Consider the following 15,764-nt stretch of genomic DNA (forward strand, 5'->3'; position numbering starts at 1 on the left):
ATTAGTTTGCAAGATGGTTTGAAAAAGTGAAGTTCAGATCCAAAGAAACCAGGATTTCAATAACTATGTATAGAACAGACACGATTCTAGGCCCTTGGAAACTTCATGGTGAATAAAACACCATGAAGACCATTTAGGGCTCACCTGCAAGGAACACGGGTTAGTGTACAAGGGCAGGAAGAGGTAAAACAATGGCAGTAGAGACAGAAGGAAAAAGAGAGGATGGACGTGAGAAAAAATAAGGATCAAGGTGGGAGTTAGGAAGGAGGAAGAGTCAAAGCCAGTTTGGGTGTCGAGCCTGGGGGATTGGAGCCTGGGGCATTGAAGCCTGGGGCATCGGAGCCTGGGGGACTGGAGCCTGGGGGATTGGAGCCTGGGGGACTGGAGTCTGGGGCATTGGAGCATGACACTGATACTGGAAGATGGGTAAATCAGAAGAGGAAACAAAAATATAAAGTGGAGGGAACAGTAGAGACAGATATTGGTGTACAGATCTTACTCAACTTACAATGTGATTGCATCCGGATAAACCCTTCCTAAGTGGAAAATATCATAGTTGAAAGTGCATTTAATACACCTAACCTAGGCAACACCATAGCTTAGCCTAGCCTGCCTTAGACATGCTCAGAACACTTACATTAGCCTACAGTTGGGCAAAATCATCTTTTTAAAAATAAAGTGTTGAATATCTCATGTAATTTATTAGCTACTGTACTGAAAGTGAAAAACAGAACGGTTGTCTGGGTACAGATGGTTGTCAGTGTATTGATTGTTTACCCTCGTGATTGCATGACTGACTGGGAACTGCAGCTCACTGCCACCACCCAGCATCAAGAGAAAGTATCATCTTGCATATCGCTAGCCTAGGAAAAGAGCAAAATTCAAAAGCTGAAGTACAGTTTCTACTGAATGCATATCACTTTTGTATCACTGTAAAGTCAAAAAATTGGTACGTCAAACCATCGTAAATCGGGGACTGTCTGTACTTGCCTGGGCTGCCTTACTAGATTATAAGCCTTTCCCATAGACCCCCCAGCAGGCTGAAGTCAATTCATTAATCAGCCATTATTAAGAATGACATTTCAATCAATTAGTAATTAATTTGACTGTATTTTCATTAACCTCACATTTATCCATCTTGTTTTTAAGGATGTTATTCCTTTTACTTTGAAACCTTTATTGAGAAAGCACCTATTGCATCTGAGACCCTGTGCCAGGTACTAGGGATAGAAAGAAAATAATATATCATCCCCAATGCATCCCATCATCTGTGACACAATGTGGTGGGTGCTATGAAGTCCAAGGGGAATTACCTTCAGAGAATGAGATTAATCCAGACTGCTAAAGAGGGAGATGGGGGAAGATGCTGAGAAGACTCTTGGGTAGAGGAGGTGACACATTAGCTGGACCTACAGGGTGCATGGAATTGGACAAAAGATAAAAATCCACATGAATTTTATTGATGAGAACATTCTAGTATCAACCTGCCCTAATATATTGACAAATCTGTATCTTAGGTTATTTTCTTCTGCACTTACCTTGAGATATAGTTTATTCTGGTGGAGCCCAATGAAAGGGATCTCGTTTACTTCTTCTGGAGAAAGAATAGAGGAGAGTTTTAGGTGTGAGCAAGCAGAGTTAGATATTTTCTCCTTTATGTTCCCATAACTGCTACTCTTCCAGCATCTATCACAGTAATTATGTTTACTTGCCCATTCTCTCCTGAAGTTTTGATCTCCTCATAAGAAGATTCTGATCAGTGTCTAGTAGTTACAATAGTAAGGAAACTTGTGTTTGCAAGTGAAAGAAACAAAACCAAATCCAACTTAAACTGGTTAATCATACAAACAAAAGAGAGAAGAGGAATTTATAGACTCATGTAACAGGGAGGGTTTCAGGCAGAGCTATATCCAGGCTCAAGTGATGTGTTCAGAATCAAACACACCTTGGTTCTCTTTTCCCTTATAATGACTTCATTTTAAAGAAGGTTCTTATTTTGTGGTGCTAAAATAGATTCAGATACTTCAGTAATAGTCTATCCTCTCTGCAACCCCTGCAGAAAGAGCAAGTCTCTGTCTTGAAATTCATAACTGTTTGAGTTATTGAGGAGACTTATCTATGAATTGAAGTTTGTTGGCTCTCGTTGGGCCATATGTCTACTGCTGAACCAGTTACTGTGGAGAAGGTTCAAACTACGTGGATTGAGAATAAGCTAGTATTGTTTCCTATGGCAAGTTGTGGGGCCGTTACCAGAAGCACAGGTAGAAGCTCCCAGGTAGGTGAAAGTTACAGATTTTGTGGATTAATGAGTCCCCTCAGTGCAAGGGACTCCTCTATGAATTTTGCCATCCATAGTATTATTTAATATTACAGTAACTCCATGAGACACGTGTAACTATCCTAATTTTCCAGGGTAGAAAATTGAAGCAGAGGGGATAATTATTTAGGATAAGATTAAAGAGCTGTTAAGTGGAGATTTAGGATTTGCACCTAGATCTCTGTGACTATGATTCCATTTGCTAGGGCTGCCATAACAAAATATCACAAACCGGGGGGCTTAAACAACAGAAGTCTTACAGTTCTGGAGACTGGAAGCCCAAGGTCAAAGAGTTGGCAGATTTGGTCTCTCTTAGCCAAGACCTCTCTCCTTGGCTTGCAGTTGGCTGTCTTCTCACTGTGTCCTTACATGGCCTTTTCAGAGATGTGTGCACACATTCCTCATGTTCCTTTGTGTGTCCAAATTTCCTCTTCACATAAGGACACCAGTCAGATTGGATTAAAACTGCCCTAAAAGCCACAGTTTAACTTAACCACCTATTTACAGGCCTTATCTCCAAATATAGTTCCATTCTGAAGTGCTGAGGTAGGGCTTCAACATACGGATTTTGGGGAGAAGATACAATTCAGCCCATAACAGACTATAAAACTCCTGTTCATTGCACCAAGCTTCTGGAGGAAACTTGAATGACAGTCCTGTCACTCATTCAGTTTGAATAGACTCAATGGTTCTGAAGGCTGAGCCCCTTGAAAATTTCACCTTGATTAAAAGCTGTTACCTTCCATGTAAGATTCTCCCTGGGACAGCTTTCCTCCTTAAAGACATGAAGTTTCCTATGGACTAAGATGAACATGGTTCTTTGGTAAACATATCCCTACTGTGAACAGGAATAAACAGTATTTTGTGAACATGTCGAATGTGGAAAAGTTAGGAAAAGCGTTAACTGTTTAGAAGAATGGTCTTATTTCACGCATTCATCATAACCAGGTGAGGTAATGTTAGGGAAGAATCTCAGAAAAATCTCTTAGAGGACGTATGTGCTACCACCATATTTTTACTAATCATGGAGAAACATACTGTTGTTTATTGTTCTTAAGCAAGGTTGACCAAGGTCAGGGTCTCCCCTATCAACAGATAAGCTACCTCATGGCCATGAAGATGGCAAACACAATGTTTACACGCGATTTTTCACTTAGAAATCATGCTTGCTTACTCAATTTTTATGTTTTCATTAAAAGAAATATGAAGAAAATTGCCCCTCAGAGCCTCAAATAAAGAAAGATGCTGTGATAAAATGTCACTATGGATCTGTAGTCTCTCTACACTGTATACCCAGTGCTATCTTTGGGGGATCAGTAAGACATACCTGGTTTTAAATTAAAGATAATCTTCTCCTTAAAAAAAATTTAAAATATATATCTAAATGTAGTCTTTTCCTATTGGCTCCCAATAACCAAGTGATGGGTGCCAGTTCTAGGGTACAGGACTATTTAGACAGTTAAAGAATCCCACTTTCAGGCAATGAACAGGAGCTGTACAAGTAAGACTAGACAGGGAATAAAGGAAGTGAGAAACCTTGTTAGTGATGTTTTCCTCTGCCCACAATTACCATCCCAAAGCTATTAAAATGAATCAAAGTACCATGTGTCTCAGAGTAAGGAAACAGCCCTCAATATGGGAGACTAAACATGTAGGTACTCTAGTTATTTCCAATTACAGATAAAACAGAAACTTTGAAAGGTTAAATATTACGCCTAAGTTCACAAAGCTGGAAAGTGATATAATTAGGACTTGAACTCAGGATATGTAAGAGTGGAACCTGTGGGCTTCATCAATATATCACCCCAGCTTCCCAGGAACTGCTGTCTTCTGTGAAAGACCAGTGGAAATTTGTCTTCTTCCAATCACTCTGGTCATGGCAGTTTCTTAGTAGTCCTTTCAGAAGAGAAAATGAAATTATTTGTCATGATTTGTCTTCAAAGAACCTCGGTTTACTCCTCTGAATGTCTTCTCCTCTTTCTAAGTGCTTGCCTGTTTTTCATTAGATTATATGCAGCACAGCAGTATGGGCTCCAGATAAATGAAATCACAAAACACAAATCCCTGCAGCCCACTAAAAAGTAAGATTGGGGCCTCCCTGGTGGCGCAGTGGTTGAGAGTCCGCCTGCCGATGCAGGGGATACGGGTTCGTGTCCCGGTCTGGGAGGATCCCATATGCCGCGGAGCGGCTGGGCCCGTGAGCCATGGCCGCTGAGCCTGCGCATCCGGAGCCTGTGCTCCGCAACGGGAGAGGCCACAACAGTGAGAGGCCCGCGTACCGCAAAAAAAAAAAAAAAAAAAAAAAAAAAAAAAAAAAAAAGTAAGATTGATATAATGATATTTTGTTTACATAGGAGAATGTTCTTACCTTTTAGAGACACTTGCTGAAGTCTTTGAGAAATATAGGTTATAATTTACTTTTAAAAAATCAGTAAAAATAAATAGATGAAGCAATGACAACTTGTTAATTGTTAAAGATACCTCAGTATCTTTAATGGGTGTATATTTACTTAGCTATCTTTGTGTGAAAATCTTCATAGTAATGAGTAAAAAAAAATGCATAGTCAAATAAAAAAGTAAGTAATGATTTTAAAATAAGGATTGAGATAGGTTCAAAAGAGATGACCTTTCATCGTAATCATCATCATCATTTTTGTACCTCCATTCTGTTCTAATTGAAACAAGAATAGATGAGTTTACCAAGCACCAGACACTGTGCTGAACACCTCTCATGCATTGTCTCCTTTAGTCTCTGACAATCCCTTGACGTAAGGGTTTTTTCCTCCATTTTACGGATGAAACTGAGACTCAGAGAAATGAAATGACTTTCTCCAGAGCTCTTTTCTCCAGTGCAGTGCACTCCTTTTTCCTTAGGGCGAGCCTTGTGAATGTGACTGAGTTGAAGGGATCCAGGACCTATGGGGAGGTAGGTGGAGGCACAGAGGGACTGGTAACCTGGGTGAATAGAGGAAAGGCAAACAACAGCAGGTCCCAGTGAGGCCTAAAAGTTTTCTTTTTCTTTTATATTAAAAAAATTTGTTTTAGAGTATAGTTGATTTACAATGTTGTGTTAGTTTCAGGTGTACAGCAAAGTGAATCAGTTACACATATACATATATCCACTCTTTTTTAGATTCTTTTCCCATATAGGTCATTACAGAGTACTGAGTAGAGTTCCCTGTGCTATACAGTAGGTCCTTATTAGTTATCTACTTTATATACAGTAGTGTGTACCTGTCAATACAGTAGTGTGTACCTGTCAATCCCATCTCCCAATTTATCCCTCCTCTCTTCTCCCCCAGTAACCATAAGTTTGTTTTCTACATCTGTGACTCTATTTCTGTTTTGTAAATAAGTTCATTTGTACCATTTTCTTTTAGATTTCACACATAAGTGATATCATATGATATTTGTCTTTGTCTGACTTCCTTCACTCAGTATAACAATTTCTAGGTCCATCCATCCTGCTGCAAATAGCATTATTTTGTTCTTTTTTATGTTTCTGTGGAATGATGAGGTCGTGATTGAGGAAGGAGAAGTACTGGGATGCAGTCCACTTTATGACCTTACTAGTGTATCTCATATATATGAGCGGTCCAGACGATAACTGATACAACTATGAAAATTCCCAAAAATGAAGATGCAATCAGCATACATGGAAAAAGGGCATAAGTAGGGTTGGGGAGGATATATTTTAGGTAGGAATCTGGCCTCAGTTGATAAAGCATACCATAACACCTGTATCACTCAATTCCAAGGCTGACCAGGAGAAGGACTGTTAACAACTTGCCCCCAGTCCATAAGATTATTCTGGCAGTGGGAAAAGTACAGCTTCCAGTGAATTTTCTTTGGCATTTCCAAAACCAATTCACTAAGTTTTAATAATTACTTCCTTTGAGCAGGGGTAATGACCTAGGTTCGGCTATTTCATTTCAAACTAGAATTTCACTTTAAAAGAGTTTTTGCTTTTTGGGGAAAAAAATTGTACCTAAGAAAAATCGGTCAGCTGTGTGCTCTGCTGGAATTCTGCTGGAGAGATTATCACAGCAAGCTGGTGGCCTGGCAGGGGCTGAAACAAATAATTTTTGTAAAACTGAAATTAGTTCATCACAGTTTATAGCTTTTCATTTAATTTTAAAATGTAAGTGGCTATTTTTAAAAGAAGGAAAGTAAGTCTAAATTGCCCTACTAATCCAATGAAATATTGCCAAGAGGGTAAAAGCAGACAACTGTGCGTCATGTGGGAGATCCTTTCCAAAGCCTGCTTTTATGCCTCTCTTCTGTTCTCATTAAAACAAGTCCCAAAGATCAAATGAAGCTGGGACCCAAGCTGAAGGCAAGGGTACACGTTGTTTACTTCATCGCTGCCAGTAGCCCTCTCACCACCAGGCTGGGATTCAGGCACACAGGGCAGAAGAATAATAATCCTGTTTTCACCCTCCCAGGTCTCCATCAGGAACCACCAGGGAGCAGCAGATGACTAAGTCACTCACCTGGCTGCCTCCAGTTAGATACTTGCTTCAAAATGAATGGGCAAGCTCATAAGAAGGGGGAGAGAAGAAATAATAATGGCACCAATAATTCACACTAGTGTCGTTTTATGATTCACCAAACCACGTACATGCCTGCATTTGATTTTGCCTTTTGGTGAGCAGGACATGCATCTTTGGTCCCGTTGTGCAGAATAGCAATTCCCAAACCCAGAAATGTTAAAACAGAAATTTGTTCCCAATCATACACCTTGTTCAGAACAAAAGCTTTGAAGGCGTTTTCCCTGGTTTGAATTCTGACTTTATTACTTACGAGCTATGTGACCTTGGGAAGTTATTGAACCTCTCTTTGACCTCATTTTCTCATCTGTAAAATGGAGCTAAGGGGCTTCCCTGGTGGCGCAGTGGTTGAGAGTCCGCCTGCAGATGCAGGGGACGCAGGTCCGGGAAGATCCCACATGCCGCGGAGTGGCTGGGCCCGTGAGCCATGGCCGCTGAGCCTGCGCGTCCGGAGCCTGTGCTCGGCAACGGGAGAGGCCACAACAGTGAGAGGCCCGCGTACCGCAGGAAAAAAAAACAAAAAATACTCTCTGAAAAAAGTATTATTTTGTCCGTTCTACAAACGGGTGAAACAAGGCCCAAGGTCAAGGACCTCCCAGGGTCCCTCAGCTCATGAGTGAGAAAGCCAGGTCTGACTTATACTAAATTACCTCAAGGATACATTCCCTATGAATTAAGTCATTGAGACCTTGAGCTGGTTTCATCTTCCCCACTATCCATCTTATTTTAAAAGAAACAAGACTCACTTTCTGTATCTCCACTTCTCTCCCTGAAAAATGTGGCACAGTGCCAAGTTCTGTAAAATCCCCGGTCTGATGAGAGTCACGGAATCCTAGACTAGAAGGAACAATTACCTGCTAGTAGGGATCTGGAGAGGTGGAGACATACATATTGTTGAATCCTACTTCTATCACTCACGAGCTCTACGACAACAGGGTAACAACTTAACCTCGGTGGGTCTCAGTTTTTCCATTCAGAAAATGGAGCAGTAATTGTCTCCACCTCCTAGAATTGCTGTGGTGATCACATTAGCACAGTGCTGGCACCCAGGATAACTGCTTGATAAACAGTCACTAATAACTTTAGCTGGAGAAACACCATCTAGTTCATCCACTTCACCCCACTGGTTTGATCACACAAATCATCTGTGCATTGTATTTTGAAACCTTCCCCAGAAGGAGATACTAGAGCTTCGTGTGTGAAGGGTTCCAATGCCTGACCCATCTCACAACCTGGAAATCTAACTGCTCCGTTTAAAATATTATTTCATTTAAAATATTAACGTTCTAAAAAAAATAAAATATTAACATTCATTCTCCGAAAAAAGTAGAGAATGACTTGTTATGCTTTTTCTGGATAAATGAACAAACACCTCAACATTCTCTCTCCCAAGCTAATCTAATCTAATCCCAGGAATTTCGTTTTTGTCTTACGAAGTCTGTTATCTACCACTTTCCACTGGTGATGACGAGGATGCCTTCCTGTCCTGAGGTTGCTGTGGTGATAAGGCAGGTAGCTCGTCTTAATAATATTGTGTGGTGTGCTCTTTATTTTCAAAGCACATTCACATGCTTACCTTGTTGATCCTAACACAACTGGGAGAGTTAGGGAGGGTGGGGGTTATCTCTACATTAAGGATGAGGAACCTGAAGTATAAAGGAAAGAACAATGATAGCAACCATGGCTAAGCACTTATATTCCACGTCTTCTTTTGTTAATTTTTATTTTATATTGGAATATAGTTGATTAACAATGTTGTGTAAGTTTCAGGTGTACAGCAACATTCCAGGTCTTTCACACATAATATCTTATTTAAACTTCTCAAGAGCCTTCTTTAGTAGGTGTTATTAGCTCAGTTTAGAGGAAACGAAAATGAGGCTCATAAAGGGAGGTGACATAGCCAACTTTCTCCAGATACTGAACGGTAGAGCTGAGAAACTCCAGATCTACCTCACTCCAAAGCCAATAAGCTCAGTCACTGACTTTTGAAAATTTGCTTAACCCATCAGTGACTAAAATGGCATTAAAATCCAGGATTCCTGATTCACAGTTCGGGACACCTTTCATCAAACCACTAATTCAGTTCTTCCTGACTGGGTAAGTTGCTAGAGCTAGACCCACCTATGACTAGAATAGCCACTGCTCGCACAGAACTGCTTTGCAGCTGTTCCCCGTTCCTCGCTAGTCTTCTGCTCTTATCTTCCAGGTCCATGCCTGTGATTTGGGGGTTCTCAAGCATGTAGTCAGAGGGTTATAAATTTATATATATGTTTACATATCTATCTATCTATTATATATGTATACAATGTATATATATTTACATAATATATAAATATATATTTGTATTATATATTTATATGTATTGTGCATAGATATTCATGTATATGGATATATATACATGCACAGGCTTCCAGAATTTGCCAGATTCTCCAGCAAGAATCAAGATTTGCCAGGCCAAACAAACTTCTCAGGGATTTGCCAAGAAGTGTAATTCTTTAAATACAGATTTGGATGTGTGTTGGTTCGCAATTTTGGGAATTTCCTCGGTGAATTCTGAAACTGGCCCCATACACAGAGGACAAGGGGAGATGAAGAAAGAGGCAGGCCACTCCAGATTGGTAGGTGAGAGGTTTAATAAGCAAAGGAAGTTACAAGGCTCGTCTTGAGTGGCCTTAAGACTAGTCGATCTCTGCACTCACCCACCAGAATCTTAAAGGTTTATATAGATGCCTTAACTGGGTTCGGGCATGTATTCAGTCCAGGTGGTCTCAAGGCTGCACCCTTGAAATGGCTTAGGCTAAGGGAACTGGGTGGAACATACATTCTAAGGACAGGGGAGAGGGTAAGGAGCCTCTGATTGCCAGGGTCTAGCTTGCTGGTCAACCAGTGGTCACATCCTCTTGATTACCTCTTCCAACAACATGGGAGAAGTGAAAGTAAAATGTTAATGGGAGTTTCTTCTCTTTCCCTGAGTGTCCCATTCACATGGGCCTATGGACATAATCAAATCGAAGTTGTAAGGCCAGCACTGAGCTGAGGGATGGATTCTAACCATGTTCAGCTTTTCCTGGGGAGTCTGTGCTTATGTTCCTATTTGAGCTGCTCCACTCATTCATTCATTTTCCATTTCAAAAGGAGATGAGGGTGAAAAAGGAGATCCAGGAGAGGAGGGAAAGCATGGCAAAGTGGGACGCATGGGGCCAAAAGGTAGGTAACATGATATGACTTTGACACTTTTCTCTCTCTCTACTGGACTTGCCTTGGAAGTTAGCAGCTTTCATAACGCCCTCTGCTCCAAAGATTCATGAGATGTGTTTCCTAGATGAATTTACTTGCCACCAGAGAGTTCCTATGAGATTGCCTGTCGACAAGACTCGGACACATTTCTCAAGCTTCATCCTTAGGGCTAGTGGGAGAGGAACACCCTGGGAGCCCTGGGAAATTGCAGTCTCTGGGAATATCTAAGAAACTCTGAGTTTTAGAAACACAGCCATGTTCACTGCTGTGTCTCCCCTCAGATGCCATGCTAAGCACCTCTGGCCGGCTGGCTTAGAGTGTGAGGGGCAAGAAAAGCAAGAGCAGAAAGAGCTGTCTGATCCATTGATTTACTCACTTTTCTCCAAGATCTCTTGGCAAATGGTGGGGTATGTATGGGAGGAACAGGAGAAAAGAAAATGAGAGTATAACACACAGGCTATTAGGGAATGGTTTTACTCACAAGCCAAGGCTCAGCCTCGCCAGAATACGGCTTCTGGATTGTGATGTGTCAGCGCGTGTCTTCCGAGCACTAGAACTATTCCTTGCCATCTGCTACAAGGTAGTGGCCCTAGACCACTGGTTTTAAAATCTTCAGTAAGTTAAAGAGAGAAAAAAACTCATAGGATTTTGAGACTTCAATTTGAGAAATGCTGATTTAAACTCTTCTTATTCTATAATTATGTACAATCAACTGCAAAATTATTCTCACAACTAGATAGCTTTACAACTGGTAAATATTGTTTAGATAATCATAGATTAAAAATGCAAATTAGTAACAATTTTGTAGGCACTAGGAACCCCTGATTATATTTTTTTTGGATGAAAACTTGGTGGGGCAATCTCTGATGTCCCTTTAATCACTAGGTTTTATGATTGTATGTTCCCTCCCCTTTGAAAACAATGGCTAAGCTAGTCCAAGTTTCTTTAAAGTAGCGAGGAAATAGAATCCCAAAGTGAAGCCAAAATGGATCTCAGGAGGAACAGAATTCGAAAAGACTGCAGGAATTTTTTCACTCATCTCCTTATCTGACCTTTAGATTAAACATCCTCTGCTGTAGGTCTTTAGAAATATTGCATTTTAATATCATCAGGCCCAGGACTGTCACACTCACCCACATTTTAATTTTAATACATACATTATAATGCTATTAAAATAGTAAATAGAGCACAGGATGTATATAATATAACACAGGATGTTTATTATATACCACAGATAGAAGAATGCACTTTTCAGTATTTCCTTCAAGTGAATATCATATACTAGGCACATCATTAAAGGGAAGATAAAACCTTAGGATATAAAAATTACATGCTTTGCTTTTCAGGAATTAAAGGAGAACTGGGTGATGTAGGAGACCAAGGCAACATTGGCAAGACTGGGCCCTTTGGCAGGAAGGGTAAGCTACATTTAACTATTTATTCTCCAGGAGCAATTTAAAGCCAATTGAACCTACCCTCGATATATGCTGAAATGTTCTGTACCATGAAAAATGATCCCTTTCCTTTCTTTTAAAGCACGAGTTTTCTCTTTCCTCCTATCTTGGCAGTTTCTTCCATACGTAAGCATTGTGTCTTTAAAAAAAGGCCGTGAGCAAAATTCAACTGAAATTCAGGGACAGATTCAAACATAAAGTTCAGTTAGTCTCTACCCAGAACTCTCCTGGGATCCACTGGTTATAATCCTTTATGCAATTAAAACAGGTGTCATGACCATGAAGCACACTTAGTTGTAGAAGACAATTATTCATAAAACTCAATGTAGCTGAGGACAGTATAATATTCCTTTTTAATCTGAGTGGAATAATAATAAGTCTGTGTCTGAGATCTACTAACAGGATAGGAATTTGAGGTGCGTGTATATACATCCTTTTGTTTTCAGTCATATCCTGATCCTGCATGTTCCTGCTTCAATATTATAAAAGAGAGGTAGCCTCCCCTTTATTATCTAAGCACCCTATCCCATCTCCTTCTCCTAAAGCACCACAATGGTAGCAGGTTCTTTTTTTTTTTTTTAATAGATCTTTACTGGAGTATAATTGCTTCATGATACTGAGTTAGTTTCTGTTGTACACCAAAGTGAATCAGCCATATGCATACATATGTCCCCATATCCTCTTCCTCTTGAGCCTCCCTCCCACCCTCCCTTATTGCTTCTGATATTCAGCAATTCGTACAGACATCGTTCTGTTGGTTTGAAGTTACAAAGCGATCTCCTTTTACCTGGATACACAATTTATTTGAGCATAGGAGAACGGGCTCAAGTGGGGATGATTTGCATCACAGGGGCATTTTAAACAGATACTTGCTACACTGGAGCTCACCACAGTAGTAGTGGGAGGTGGCTACGAAATTATGACCTAAGTACAGTATTTACTCCAGTTAATTTTATGCAGTTATGATTTAATACTACATCTTTACATTTGCTTACATTTCTCGCAACTGGGAATGGCACCATGTATGGTCTGTAGTCGTGTCTGTAAGTTTTGATAAATTTTAACTTTTTATAATCAGTTTGTATATATTTTATGGTGTAAATGATAAAATAGACTAGTATCTACATATATTTTATACATGCATGACATACCTAAATTTTTCTTAATTTTTTTCAGTATTTCTAGGCTACATGGTTTACCTGTGAGTTTTTTCAAATTGTTGCAAATCTCCCCAAACTTCCCCAATATATTTCTTTTAAAACTTTGTGCATAAGTGAACCCACACATTTCAAACCCGTGTTGTTCAAGGGTCAACTGTATAATGCTGCATAACTACAGGACTACTATAGGAACCATGTCAGAGAGTAAAGCCAGATTGGTATGAAGAAGAGCTGACTGAGGTCTTGAAGAATAGTAACATGTTTATGGAAACAGGGATAAAGCATTTGAGGAAGATGCAAGAGATACTTGTGCAAAGGTGCAGAGTGGGGAAACTCAGTGCTATGGGTAATAGAATTCTGCAGCCTTGATGTCCCCTCCAGCCTTCCATATGTGCTTGAGCAGCTGCATAGTTAAACCAGCAGTGGCCAGCAGTGTGTTCTCCTGGGCAGGTTGATGGACGACAGGCTGAGCTGAGGCTATGGCCCCTCTCCTCTCATTCTGTGGCTTGGAACACCCTCCAGTTCATTCCTTTGAGAAACTTCCTTCGACCTGCATTTGAGGGCAGAAATAGAAGGCAGTACCACTGAAAAGAAGTTATTATGGTTCCTTTTGATCCAGTGGCTTATATCCACCGTATAGTGTATATTCACTTGAAGTTGAAATCCTTGTAGCTGAAGAAGAGCTACATGGACCCCTCATAGTTCATGGTCCTGCTGTAGGATGTACCTGTGGTGGTTTTACCATGAAGCTGATGTTTTGGCTTCAGAGCCCCGCACTTGTTTGGGTTTTTCCCAAGCCGCCAAGAGGAGCCTCGGCGATGGGTTCACATGGCCACAAGTCTTGGTGAAATTGGTAAAATAACCTTAACTCATCAAAATGGTGCCTCTCAACATTTAAAAAAAATCAATGCCTTGCCAACAAGCCTTTTGAGACATATTGCCCCCTTAATGAGATTTTCAGACATATTTTCCTTCTTGCCCACCCCTCCGTGAAATTTTAACACCATCCATGGACTATATGTTATGTAGTTTGTGTGTATTTATACTTTATATATTAAAAAAGAGTAAGATCTTTTCACATCCCCTGCACTGACTTTTGCATCCATGAGGTGATACTGTCCCCATTGGAATGCATGGATTAAGGGTACTGTCTCCTTTTGCTGTTTCGTAAACATGCCAAGGTGCCTTCTTCTGCCCTCTGCCTTTGCTCAGACAGTTTCCTACCCCTACACACCTCTTCGTCCATCACTGTGTGTCAAAATACCACTTATTCTTCAAGACCATGAAAAATAGACTTCTTTATAAAGCTTTTCCTGAACCCTTCCTTTGTGCTCTCAACCTGAGTTTACACATCTGTTAAGGTGTGAACATCTCCCATCATGGATTATTTGGGCTGCCATACAGCAGAATATTTGAACTCTTGAGGTTTGAAATCGGAATGATTGGGTTTCAATCCCGACTCAGTGTCTTTCTTGCCATGTGACCTTGTATACATTTCTTAACCTATCTGTGCTTCAGTTCCCTCATGGACAAAATAAAGACAATAACAGCCTTAAAAAAATAAAGAGAGAGAGAGAGAGCAGTGTCTCCTGCGCCAACTTCCCTCCAACATACTTCTCCTTGTATCAGTTTTTGGAGTGGATACAAGTATTTTGGGAGCTAGCTAAGAAGAACTTGAGTGGGGGATATATTTCCTTTGGACTTAATGAGATATATCTGTGTAGTTTGCAGTTACTTCCATGTACAGTTAAGTTCTTACTAACAGTTCCAAAGTAGGAATAACTTCCAAGAATACTCCTACCACCGACTGTGCAGCTCTATCCAAAGTCATAATGAAAAAATGCAGGGGCAGAAGTCAGATCATCATAAGAATGTGTCCGGGGCATTCAGCCCAAGAAATCTGTCGATTGTGCAAAAGAAAGAAGGCTTGAAATGTACCAGGCCAGAGTTAATCTGTGGAAAAACTTTCCAAATCTAACAGCTCAGATATGAACAAGACTTTACAGAGGTATTCTCAAAGTTGACAATATTCTTAATTTACATACACCATCAATAACAAGTTGTGAAGGTGAAAGCAACTTCTTACATTATTAATAATAAAAATTAAAGTCAGGTTTCTGCTACGGGCCATGAGAGATTCACCTGCATTAATCCTTCTGCTAAGCATGACTAGTTGAGTCAAAAAATAAATAAAACCATATCTGAAGGCATGAGAGGGCAACCAAATTGAAAAAGACTTTAGGGGAGCCACCCTAAGGTAAGCTCTACATCCTGTGCTAATTTTCCACATTTACCAATTCATACTTGAGGCAGCATTAAGAGACTAAGAGACTTGAGCAGAAAGCTGCTCAAACTGAATTGGGAATTCAAGGTCTGCCAGAGATGAGTAGCCCAGGAAATGCCACTCTTTTTCTCATTTCAAAAACAAAAATTTCCAGTTAAAATTCCAGGAATTCTGAAAAAACATTTAATTAAACATATGCCCATTCGTGTTAAAAAAATGTAGCAAACTAGAAATAGAGGGAAACATTTAATATGAAAAGAATGTCAACAACAACAGAAACCTATTTAAAAGTCATAGTTGGTAGCGAAATATTGAACACTTCTCTCCTGATATTGGAAATGAGATGAGCATAGCCTTCATCACCAAGTCTAATCAGCAATTATACTCCAATAAAGATGTTAAAAAAGAAAAAAACATTATATTATAGAAGAGGTGCCAGCCAGAGCGAAAATGCAAGAACAAGAGATAAGAATCATAATAATTGGAAGTGAAGAAGAGGGTGATTATTTCTTGATGACATGATAACATACCCAGAAAATACAAAAGAATCTAGAAATTAGCTATTTGTATTAAGTTTTATAGACAGCTTAACTTATAAAAATCAATTTTGTTTCTAAATACTAGAAACAATTTTAAAAACTGAAATTAAAAAGATTCCATTTATTATAGCATCAAAATGGTCAAATATCTAAGAATAAATCCAACAAAAGATGCATAAGCTCTCTATGACAAACACCACATGTTGATAATGAGAGAAATGAA

The 15,764-nt window shown here is 39.8% G+C and overlaps 1 protein-coding gene across 2 annotated transcripts in view; it reads left to right on the forward strand.

The window, feature by feature from the left end:
* COLEC10 (collectin subfamily member 10) overlaps positions 1-15,764 on the forward strand; it is a gene marked incomplete at both ends in the record, with an annotated part of 118,770 nt that overhangs the window by 93,827 nt on the left and 9,179 nt on the right. For both annotated transcript variants that reach the window (XM_079722388.1, XM_079722387.1), the window contains 2 exons: positions 10,003-10,074; positions 11,451-11,522. In XM_079722388.1, the coding sequence (XP_079578514.1) occupies positions 10,003-10,074; positions 11,451-11,522 (144 nt within the window). The remainder of the gene's footprint in view (positions 1-10,002; positions 10,075-11,450; positions 11,523-15,764) is intronic.

Source organism: Hyperoodon ampullatus (genome assembly GCF_949752795.1).
Source record: "Hyperoodon ampullatus genome assembly, chromosome: 17".
Lineage (NCBI taxonomy): Eukaryota > Metazoa > Chordata > Mammalia > Artiodactyla > Ziphiidae > Hyperoodon > Hyperoodon ampullatus.